This window comes from Pterocles gutturalis, unplaced genomic scaffold, assembly GCF_000699245.1.
Source record: "Pterocles gutturalis isolate BGI_N339 unplaced genomic scaffold, ASM69924v1 scaffold45051, whole genome shotgun sequence".
NCBI lineage: Eukaryota > Metazoa > Chordata > Aves > Pterocliformes > Pteroclidae > Pterocles > Pterocles gutturalis.
The window spans coordinates 19,744-31,351 of record NW_010099450.1 but is presented as its reverse complement, the minus strand read 5'-3'; the positions used below and the strand labels follow the sequence as shown (position 1 = coordinate 31,351).

General features: G+C 42.9%; 1 protein-coding gene across 1 annotated transcript in view; it reads right to left on the bottom strand.

Moving 5' to 3' along the window:
- The window catches only part of COL17A1 (collagen, type XVII, alpha 1), a 36,963-nt gene extending 26,019 nt beyond the window's left edge, over positions 1 to 10,944 (bottom strand). The window contains exons 1-11 of the mRNA XM_010076348.1: positions 10,890 to 10,944; positions 9,180 to 9,278; positions 7,121 to 7,258; positions 6,714 to 6,761; positions 5,734 to 5,769; positions 4,130 to 4,177; positions 3,583 to 3,726; positions 2,455 to 2,598; positions 1,632 to 1,703; positions 554 to 625; positions 106 to 171 (exon numbers count right to left, since the gene is read on the bottom strand). Coding sequence (XP_010074650.1) covers positions 106 to 171; positions 554 to 625; positions 1,632 to 1,703; positions 2,455 to 2,598; positions 3,583 to 3,726; positions 4,130 to 4,177; positions 5,734 to 5,769; positions 6,714 to 6,761; positions 7,121 to 7,258; positions 9,180 to 9,278; positions 10,890 to 10,944 — 922 coding nt within the window. The remainder of the gene's footprint in view (positions 1 to 105; positions 172 to 553; positions 626 to 1,631; positions 1,704 to 2,454; positions 2,599 to 3,582; positions 3,727 to 4,129; positions 4,178 to 5,733; positions 5,770 to 6,713; positions 6,762 to 7,120; positions 7,259 to 9,179; positions 9,279 to 10,889) is intronic.
- Positions 10,945 to 11,608: the final 664 nt, after the last annotated feature.

Here is an 11,608-nt window from a genome sequence, read left to right as displayed (position 1 = left end):
TCAGTTTCAGCATAGAGTTACATCCTTCAAGCCTGGGCAGTCCAGGGAACACACCTGATCCTGCAGAGTGAGACAGAGCACTGATCAAGTGAATGACACACTCACCTCCTGAGGCAGACACACCAGTACTTGCCACGGTGTTGCTCTGAGAAGTGTTCTTCACCCCATATGCTGCAATGAGGAAATTTGAGAATAAAAGAGATTAAGGACAACAAGGTATCTATACACATCAACCCTGGGCTGCACACCACTTCAAAAAATATTTCTCCTTTGGGTTACCTAGAACAAGCCCTAAAACAAGCAAGGGCTTCCCCAGCAAGCAAATCTCTAGTGCTTACATAGGCACCGGGAGCTGTTCCTGCACATGCAAAGCAGAGGAAATGTTCCTCAATATCCCCTCATACCACATGGCTCCACTCAAAAACATGGTAATGAAGGAGCCTCTGTCAAGATGAACTTTCTAGTCCCTATAGAAAAGGTAGGAGAAAAGGTAGAAGAAGGCAGCACACATTAGTGACCCTCATACTTTCTCTAGGCTTAAATTGTTGCTGACCTGCGGAGGCTGCGGTAGCATTCTGTGTCACGGTGGAAGAGCTTGGAGACAGGTTGTTTTGAACTCCAAACACTGCAAAGAAAAACAATGCAATGGGAGTTATAGGAGTCCCGTAGTGCAGGGGGTATTCTGGCTAAAACCAGAACAAAACCAATGATATTAATAATGACTACCACTCACAAGAAATTCTGCCAACTAGCTGGAGGCATCACAGGCCTAGACATTTCTGTTCAAAGATCTTCCTTACAAAATGTTTTTTTAAACTTAGATCATTTTGCTGTATAACTTACTGTTGGCCCAGGACAACAATGGTGACAATTTTAAAACATTATCTCAAGTTAGACTGCGAGGCCACTCTCATGGCTGTATGGACACTCCTGCTGGTGGGGCACTTGGGAAAAACGCAAATTCAGAAAACTGGCTTGGTCTGACTAAGGGAAATTTAAGGAGATAACTGCACACAGTATGTGTCAAAGTACTGTCCACACAGAAGCAAACAGCTTGGAAGGTGGTACCTTTGGTGTCAGAATCAGTGTGGCAGTGCAGTGTACAGACTGTTCTCACACACCCTGCTCTCTTTGCAGGCTCAGTCAGAGACCCTGCACTGTGCTGTGTAGACACAGTGTGTGTGACTGTGAAAGGAATGAAGAGAGTCTGTCAGAAGCCATGAGCCAGGTGAAGCAAAAGAAAATTACAGGGAAAACTGACAGAGGAGCAGTGGGCCTTTATTGATTGGGACACATGAGTTTATTTTTTAAGGCACTACCCTGAGTTGTTCTAGGGAAGAAACAGGCTGTCTTAACAGGTGTCTTTCAAAATAAAAATTACTCTCCTTGGAAAATTTCTAGTTTTCCCTGCCCCTCGGATGAAAATAGTCAGGAGCTAACAGCAGCTATACAGGGCTGACCCAGAATAAATCTACAGTAACCAAAGAATAACTGGGATGTGCAGACAAGCTGCTGACACTGCGATGAGGAAAGGAAGAGAAACAGAGTGATATTGGTATTATTTCATTGTACAAATCTGCCAGGAACTGTGGTGCTGTGAAAGCATGAAGGGAAGAAGAGAAAAATCTGACCTGTAGATGAAGTGCTCAGGCCTGTGTTCAGAGTATGATTGCTGGGAGCCAGGTTATTTGGAACACCAAAAACTGCAAAAAGAGCAAGTGAAATATTATTACTTCTCTGGAATCAGAAATCCAGCACCTGAAGGTCAGTGGCACAGTCACAGAAATTAAGAGTCAGAGTCACTTGGAAATGCAGTTAGTGAAAATCCACAATTGCACAGAGGAAAAATCTCAAAAATTGTGACACCAAACCACTCTTCTATTGAACTGGCAAAGGGGAGAAAATACTACATCAGACAAGTTGCAATCATGACACAGTGTGAGAAAGCAAAGCTTTTAATAGTATGCTATTATAAAGCTTCCTGTGTTTTTTCTCTGCAGCTGGGAAAAGCAGAATCCCTGGCATTTAGAAGTGGGCCTTGTGAGGTATAAGCACACTCAACATTTATTGATTACATCTTCAGTGTATGAGGACTGAAGCATTAGGCCCATACATTTTTACAACGGGCCAGGATAATCCAATGTTAACTAGAGTCTAAAACTAGTTTTGATAGGGAACGTGACCCTGACTTCATTGATAAAGCTATCATAAAGTTTAGCAACAGATCCGGCAGTCAGGACAATAGATCCTCACAAAGAAGGATTTTCAAATAGTCAGTGTAGAAGCAGAGAGCACCAAGTTACAGAAAACCAGAGAAAATTCCAGCATATCCCCTGCTACCTCTATTCTTCCATCATTTTAGTTCATCTTGCTGTGCAAAAAAACCCCACTGCTGTTGACCCAGTTTCAGCATAGAGTTACATCCTTCAAGTCTGGGCAGTCCAGGGAACATACCTGATCCTGCAGAGTGAGACAGAGCATTGATCAAGGAAGAGCTGTTATGGTATCCGCCAAGGGAAGACCCAGCAGGCAGAGTGGAGGACCACATGTATGAAGGGAGGGCGGTATTCAGTATGGTTGTATCATATGTCCCTGACACTGTAAAAAACCCAAACAAACAGAAGTGGTTTTCAATGAGACCAGGCTTGTGGCTTAGCTTGCATTGCAGGTTTATATGGCAAACAGCTTTATCTGCCTTAAACTTCAATTACCCTTGTAGAGTCAACAGAAGGACTCCAGGTTAACATGGTATAACTGATCTCAAAGGCCAGCTGATTACAGCCCACTTGAATTTTAACCGATGGAATAAAGATTGATCTGATAACATGATCATTCACAAAACACCTCAAAGATATTTCATTGCTTGTAGATGCTATGACATCAGAATAAAACACTTTGGTCTGCCTTCTGGTAATAAACCATCCTGGGTCACAGGTTGTATGACTTTTGCTTCCCACACGTGGTTCTCATTGGTTCATTACTGTACGGGACTAAAATTCCCACTTTTAGACAGGATTTGAGCCGTGCACACAAAAAAAGGTACTGCTTATTCCTAGATACTGGTGGAGGCCAGTGGAGTGAATGTGAATACCACTGCCTCAAGCACTCTAGTAAGGCTTATAAATAATAAAAGCTGGTTACAGTATTTTAAGTACCTCTTCTACTATTATCACATTCTAGTGTTCTCTGAACCATGTGGCCAATAAATCAAACACTGACCCAAATGTTGTCTTCAGTGCTATTGCCATCTTGCTTGGAGATGAGAAATCAAATCGCTGTAAGACATTATTTGCTTAGAGTTCTTATCTCTATCAGAAGCACCTCTGAATTAAAGCTGGTGGCAGCAGGAAAAGGCTTATTTTTATGGAAATCAGACAAGCCACTTGAAAGTGACCCAAGATGGCTCTTGTTAGGGCAACATCTGGACAGTCATCCAGCATTCTGACCATTTTTCTGTACTGTTACCACTGTCTGGGACAGAGACCACATATTCTTACTTGGATGTACTTAGCAACTGAATATTTTTATGGCAAATAATGTTTGGAATAGCTCCAGCATTGCTAACCATCCTCTGCCACATACCTGACTGAGAGCTCTCAGTAACCATCTTTGTCTCCACCACAGCCTTTTTCGGTATTGGGAGTGTACTTGACGGCGATCGAGTAGGGCTGCAGCTGGCTGATCGACTTCCTTTCAGCAAACGTTTCACATCATCCAACTCTGTCCCTGGCAGGAAAAGCAAGTGTCCAGACTCACCTAAAAGCCATTGTTTCATTGACCTGTAATCTTGCCCTGGCTAAACCACTCAGTGGAATTTACTTGTGACTGTCTGTGATGTACTTTCTGGTGGTGGTTTCTGCGGGTGCCACTTACATAGTAACAAAGCTTCAGGGCCTCATTTCTAGGACTAAGTACAACTACATCCTTGCAAGACCACCATCTAACCTACAGCATGCTTCCTTGTTCAGAAAAGGGAGACAAATGAATGTTCTTAATAGGAAAAAAAGAATTACATGCTGCTATCTGTTATGATGATGACTGGGACCCAGAAACACTGAAGACATACCCAGAGCAGCAACACCTTCTCTCTTACACCTAATCCCCCTGGAATAAAAGCCACGGCACTTACATCTGCCAGAGGGAGATGCGCTCTGCAGTCGGACTCGTATTTCACTCTCTGGGAAGAGAAAAAGCAGATCATGAATATGGAGTGAGATGCATTTGTGCCCTGGGCTGAGAATGAATCTTCAGGCTGAAGTGAATTCGTTCCTTCCTGCTGTCTGTGTTCCATCTTGCTATCTTGCTGCTTGATCTGAGCAGCACTCATGGCCCATGTGAATTGTTTGTAAATTGGTTTGGATGACTTTTTGTTGTGGGGTCACATTTTGCTACTCTTAATTCCAGAGAGCTATATTTTACTCATTGAGAGCCTCTGTTGAAGTCAATAGCATTGTTACTGTCAGACATGAAGAAGGCCTAATTATGCAGTCCTCAATCACATTGATATTCCCACTCATCACAATTATTATTATTATTATTGTCCTTTTGGACAAAAACCTAGAGAGCCAAGAGAAGCTTATTAAATACACAAATTCTCTACTATTTATTGGGTAAAATTCACACTGTCATCTCTACAATTGGCTGTATGACTTAGTCTCTTACAACCTGCTGACTTCTCTTTTGCGTCACTGAATGTAACCAGATCAGTTTTAAGCTAACATACTCACCAAGTACTCGGCTTTTACTGTCCAGCACAAGAGAATACAGAGTTAATGGGATTTGGTCCTGGCAAGCCTCTAAGCTTGCTACCCACAAGCAAACTGGTCAGTCGGGACATGTGATACGTGCTCCTAGAGATGAAATCTGACAGTGCATGCACTATAAGAGAAACATTAGCTTTGGCGTTCATTTGGAGAAGCTGATGGATTTGAATTATTTTCTGAAGTAATATGAGAAGCTGGAGCTGATTCTCCGGTGTCTGTTTTACTATGTATGGCCTAGTTCTGCTGGGGGCTCAAGTATCTGAGGTAGAAAAATTGGTAACTGTGACACTCTCCAGGAAGAGTGTGCAAGAGTACACTTTGATTTATACCCACTGCTAAAATTAAGTTGGATAAAGTGACATTAGAGTTTCCTCTTCAAGCAACTGGGAACAGATATTACACTCCTACAGAGCGATATAATCCTGTTAATAAATTACTAGAAGAGCTGAGTGATTTAAACAATGCAGAGTTTTACAGGGTGAGCTGGCTAAACAGACCACAGCAAGTCCATAATTTCCTCACCATATCCTTACTACTAGCATGAGATCATTTCAGGGTATGGCCTTATGGTTTGTAAGATAGATTGCAGTAGGAGGAACATGAATACAATTACTGTAAATATTTCAGAGGTGGGTCACAGAGCATGGATGGACTGCGTTTATGGTAATAAGCAGAAAAGATGGAAGACTATGTCCTATGCCCCCAGATGTCCAGCTCCCCAAGCAGATCCTCCTTTCTGACACAGTCCAAACCACCATGACCTTCACTAGGGTCAATTTTTACACCAAGCTTGTTTAAGCAACTGCTTACAGATGAATAGTTCACATCTGCAGTGGTGTAAATCCACGTACCTCATCTGACTGCTCTACACTTAAATGGTTGATTCCAGCCAAGGAATAGGTCTATTTAACGTACCCTGAATCATACTGAAGAAAACTAAGGAGGTTTCTAAAAGAACAGTATCACTCACCTCGACTTTGGCTTCTCCCTCTCGTGGAGGCAGATGCTGTGAACAGCAATGAGAGAAAAGCAATATTAGGCTTTACTGCCTGTGACATCTTTGAAAATGAATATACAGATCTTGCTCAAAGTGTTCAGATTCAGACACCTTCTATACTTGGGGCACAGCTGGAGGAACTGAACCCTTAGAGTTTTACCAGGCCCCCTTTAGACCATAACGTATCTTAAAGAATAAATAGCACCTTTAGCATTTCTGGACCAAGTACTGTTTCTTTTTGTACATATAAGTGTTGTTCATAGATGGTGATCTCCCATTTCAACAGGCCAAAGGAAGCTAATAGGCCCGTTTACCCCACCAGCCAAGGTTGGACACTGTGAAACCCTGCCTCCTCTCTGACCCAGAAAGACAGACGGATCACACTGTTTCACTACCTGCACTGAGTAAAATCATCAGCCCAGAGTTTGGACAGGGCAAACTCATACCTGCTGACAATGTTCAGTGTAAACATACCAGCTGATAGGCAGTTCATCTTTCCATATAAACACATTGAAGCCTAGAAAAGAGCTACTGGAAAAGCAATGGCTCAAAATCCTAAGAGTCTGGGCTTTCGTGCTTGGAGCTCTTCTCCCAGCTATGGGAGGCAGGGGAGGAAATGTTATGAAGCATTCCATGTCTATGTTCCCCTGTCCATGTCTTGCACCAGATGGGGAGCATAACAAAAGTGGTTGAGGGTAGCAGTAATACAGTATGCAAACAAAAGTGGTTGAGGGTAGCAGTAATACAGTATGCACCCTCTGTTTGAATACGTATCAGCTGTCAGCTGTCAATATCCCAAATAACTCCTCCGAAGCCATGGAGCTGCACTGGCTGCCCAATACAGAGGCAGCACAGGTAGAGCAAGACACAGCAAGGTGCAAAACACCACCATAGTCACCAACTCACATGAACTTGCTTCAATGTTCAGAGGAATAGCTCTAAAAAGAACATACCAAACTCTTTTCTGGGAAACTCAGGAGAAGAGTTGGCACTGGAACTCCCTGCAAAGAACAAACAGGTGTTCATTAATACTTTGCACAAAATAATTACAAGCTTTCAAAACATGTCTTCCTGGTAACTGTCTAATCCCAGTGGGTAGCAACCATTTCCATTAAAAAAAAGAGAACTATTCGGGATTACATGAAAGAGCTGCTAATGTCTTTCAACAAAAATATGCCACAACTCCTTTTAGGAATGAGCACTACTATAAATAGGACTTCATCAGTAAAATGTGTCCCTGATGGCTTATTTCCTAGCAAAACCACAATGGGATTCTTGTGCTATTTGGAACAATCCTGCATTAATGCAACCTCAGAGTGCACTACACATTGCCTCCTTTCTATGGTATGTTCTGTGATACCTTCATACGTTGCATGGCGGTTGGCATAGGTTTTTCTTTCAAATGTTGAGCCAGGTGATCTGGTGAGAGTAGAGCTGGGAGACTGGGTTTGTCGGTAGCCAGTGGATGATGACGAGGAATTCAACCTACCACTTCCACCTATTGGTAAAAACCAGAACACCCTCAGCAAATTGAAGATATGCCCTGGACGAACGCTCTGAATGCTGTGGGTGCTTCATGTTGCTGTCTTCTGAGCTGCACAAATTTGCATTGGTACCTCACAACTAGAGACAGGCAAGAACCATATTTGGTTCTAACTCTAACTGTCCACAGCATTCAGTGCAGAGAGGAGTATTTGTTACCTTTGTGGTTTCAAAACAAATCTTGTGAACGATATATATGACAGCAGGTTTTGTCTAGGGAGACGAATGAACCAGCTGGCTCTGTATGGTGCTGGGTTTTGATCTGGATACAGATCCACCTGTAAACTCAAGTGTTATTTGACACAGGCCCCAAAAACTGGGAGATACTTAGGCTGAACTCAAAGTGCTGAACGATGCAGTTCATGAGATAAGGGAAAGTAGAGATGAGTCCACTTCCCTTCCAAAGCAGCTATCCACGCTCTCACTTAGTCAGGCCTTATTACATTTTCTGGAGGAGTGATTAAGGTGTGTACATCTGGCCCAACGCAGCCTGGAGGTTATTAGCTGCTGTCGTACTTAGACAGAGGAAAGAATTTTGCTCCTAATTCACATCAGTGCTGTGGAGAAAGAATTGAGCAGCTGTAACTAATGCGTTCATATTCTTGTATGAAGTTTAATACTGGAGTATGATCACAGTGCAGCAAAAAGGGAGCCCAGTGATAAAGAGCAATATATCCACACTGATCAGCAGCATTGCTTATCCATCCCTGCAGAAAGAGCGTGCCCTGGTGATCTCAGAGTGTTTTCTTGACACCTTCCCCCTCTACAAGGACCTGTTTTGTTCTGTAACTTCTCTACTTAATTCAGCAGAAAGAGCAACTGTGACATAGTAGGCCTCTGTTGGAGGCATTCAGCAAGCAGACCAGGAAAACTGAGATTAGAAAACGCTCTGTGAAACTTCAAGAACTCATTATCTCTAAAGGTCAGATTCTTTTCTCTTCCTTCAGACAATGAAATATTATAATACAATAACAAGGAAGACAGCAATCCTGTGGAGTCGTCTGAGTTTGCAGGGCTGGGTTCAGTTCTCAGACTGGTGCCAGTCCAGACAATTAGAATGACATCTTCTCTGGAGTTACTTCACATCTGCCCTGAGGCAAAGTGATTCCACACTCTGGCCTTCAATTGGTATGAAGGTATCTGTCAGATCTACTGGGTACGAAAACCTCACTTCACTCCCTTTGGTTTGCCAGCTCTTTTGGAGCATGGTGTCCCACTGGGGACAGAGAGAGGGGTGTGCCAAAAACCTGACTAGGAACCTTATTCTTCAGAAACCTTTGCTATGACAATCTAACAGCTGGGCAAATAATTCTCCTAGAGAAGAGCTCTGTTTTTATGGAGTAGACACCACATACTGATTTAGCATGTCCAGAAAAGCTGACAGACTGATGGAAGTGCTAAAGCCATGGACACAAACACAAGAAAATATTTTCCAGGAAATTCTTTCCTGGAAAGGAAAGAATCTATCCTCACCAAGAGGATATCCTCACCAAGATAAACAAAAAAGATTAATCAAAACTGCCTTCTGAACAAAAACGGTCACGAAGATTGTGATTTGGAAATCCTGAAAGAAGGGAAATTTTGTTTCTGAATGACTTCTTAGCAACAGTGGGAATTACATTTTTTAATTGTTCTCCTGAAATCAAGTTTTTCCTGTGGAAAATGGGAAATTTGCCATTTACTCACCCATCCTCACACCCTACTTTAGCGAGGGAATACCTTTGCTTTGAATGCTTGCCACTTCTGCTTTCATAAACCCTGTTTTCCTTACCTCTGGCTCATCCTACATCCTACTTCCCTGCCCTGAATCTCTCCTCAGACCACTTATGCTGCCTTTCCTTTCTGTTTCCTCACTGTGCGATGTCTTCATTTCTTACTTGAAGTCACATAGCTGCTGCTATGGGTGTAAGACCTCTTCTCCACTCCGCTCCCTCCAGTGTGGGATGATGTCTTGAGCCCACTGCTGCTCCCTCCTTCTGGAAAAGATGAGCACAAAATGAGACATTCTCTCAGGGTAAAAGATGATAAGCGCAAGAATACTGCAACACAAAGCAGGAGGTACCCAAAGCTGTCCTCACACTCAATTACAATTATAGTTTCATGTCTGGCGAGATATCAGAACTGTAGAGAAGTGTCTTGGCAGAGCAGATAAGCATTGACACTGCAGATCCAGAAGGTTTTTCGTCAAGTTTTGTTCCATATGTGGACTGAAGGATACTCCTGTTAACCATCATCATAAATGAGATGATAGTGCAATTCTTTTTCAACCCAGATGCAGCAGTCTAACCCAGAATACGGTAGTATAAAGCGCACAGAGGATTCTCCCCTAATTGTTGCACAGAGGTAGAAATCACCTGTGACATCTGATATAACCCAAAAAGATTCACTCACTGTTGCCATCTGAATAAGATGACGTGGAATACACCGCAGCCCCAGCAGTGGAGGCTGCAGACCCATCACTTTTGACCCTTGTGCCCAAGACACAGTCACCACTGGAGACCCTATATATGGGTTTAAGCCTTTGGAGAGTCTGGTCTACCAGTTTTAGTGGACTGTGTGGCTTTGTTTCTGACAATACCCAGAAGGCTCCTCACATATTGCTCCTTCTCTCCACTAACAGGTATTTTGGGAGAGGCATTTCTGAAAATAGCTTCTCTTTGGACACAAATACTTCTGCACCAAGACCTGCTGCACCCAGAGATTTATGGAAATAGTGCAGTCAAAAAGCATGGAGGGGCACAGAACACTTAGCAGAAGTAATGCAATGAATGAGTACTACTTACTGGGTGGTAAGGATGTCAGTCTTGTGGTTACAGTCTCTGTAATAACTGAGGAAGGAAAAGGGTACAGAAGTAATGGCATGTTAATATAGCCAACAAGATCAATGTTCTACTTCACTTCCATAGAACAGCATGATTCATTCAAAGAAGAATGACTCATTTAAAGAAAAGTCCTTTAAGACCACACTGCCTGGAGGATGCAGTTTCATTAGCACACAATGCTAAGTGTTTGTTTGCAGGCTTTTCTTACTCTACAGTAACTAAGGCCACTGCCATGAAAGACTTTTTTCTTTATAAAATGTAAAGAATGTAAATGTTTCTGTAAAACATGGTAGTATTATAGTTTCTGGGCACTTCTGAACCACAGACATTGCTGTAACAGTAACACCCATGAAGAGATCCCCTGTGAGATTCCTACTAGCTAATTCCCATAATGGCAGCAGGAAACTTATCTTCTGTTTTACACACAGCCATAAAAGATACCTAAAGAACATCTTCCAGGCCATGCAGGGCATTGATACCAGAAGTAGGAGGAAAATCGATATGTCTGCACTACTGCCTAGAAATGTTACCACAGGCCAATCATCTCTGGTTAAACAATCAGGTCATGCTACGTGTCTCTAAATGTCTGATCTTGCCCCATTCTATTCCTTACTTTGACTTCAACAGAGAGACCAAGGACAGGTGCAGAATTTAGTACTGGACCTCTGGTCAACATTCAGTCCCTCACAAAATGGGCATCCACTTCCAGGATTTTTGGTGGGTGACCTCATCTGGTGACATAAAAATGAAAAATGTTCTCCTTACGTCTTTCAGTAACTTCTGATCCATCTTGTCTCGTTTTCTTTGTTAAAGAATCCATACCATTGCCACTTTTAGAGAGATTGCACTCAAAGCTCTGTAGTAGGAGATGACAACAGCTCCCCACATGTCCCACCACTTTTCTCCCTTTAGCCGGAGACTAGAATGCCTGGAAGACATCTGTGTCAGAGAGTTTACAGTGCTTTTCCCTAGTCTTGTGAGTATTACTAACAGACCAGCACCACTTGCCTCCAAAACTGGATGCTGCACGCTGCAACAGAGCTGAAACAGCAGGAGGGATTGTAAAGCCATCAGGCAACACAGAGGCAGTTGAAGCAAATCCACTTGCTGCAGGAGTATACACCCGGATTTATATCCAGACTTTGTGGCACTACGTGATGGTCTCCAGGTGTGGCACTATAAAGGCTTGATCAAAACCACAGGATCCAAATGCCACTCCCAGACATCTGCTCTGGGCAGGACTCAACAGTACAGGATTAGAAACACAGGCAGCTACAGGAATAAGCTACCTACACCATGCCAGTACTGCCAGGAAAACCTAAGCAGAGATACGGTTGCACTCTTGACAGTAATGCTGTGCATTCGCAGGGTACATTGATGCTACAGCCACAACACTGACTTCGGTGATGCAGAAAAACACTGGTGTTACCTTTAAACTAGCTTATTTTGGCAGCAAGGAATGTAAGGTAGGAAGTGCTTTATCT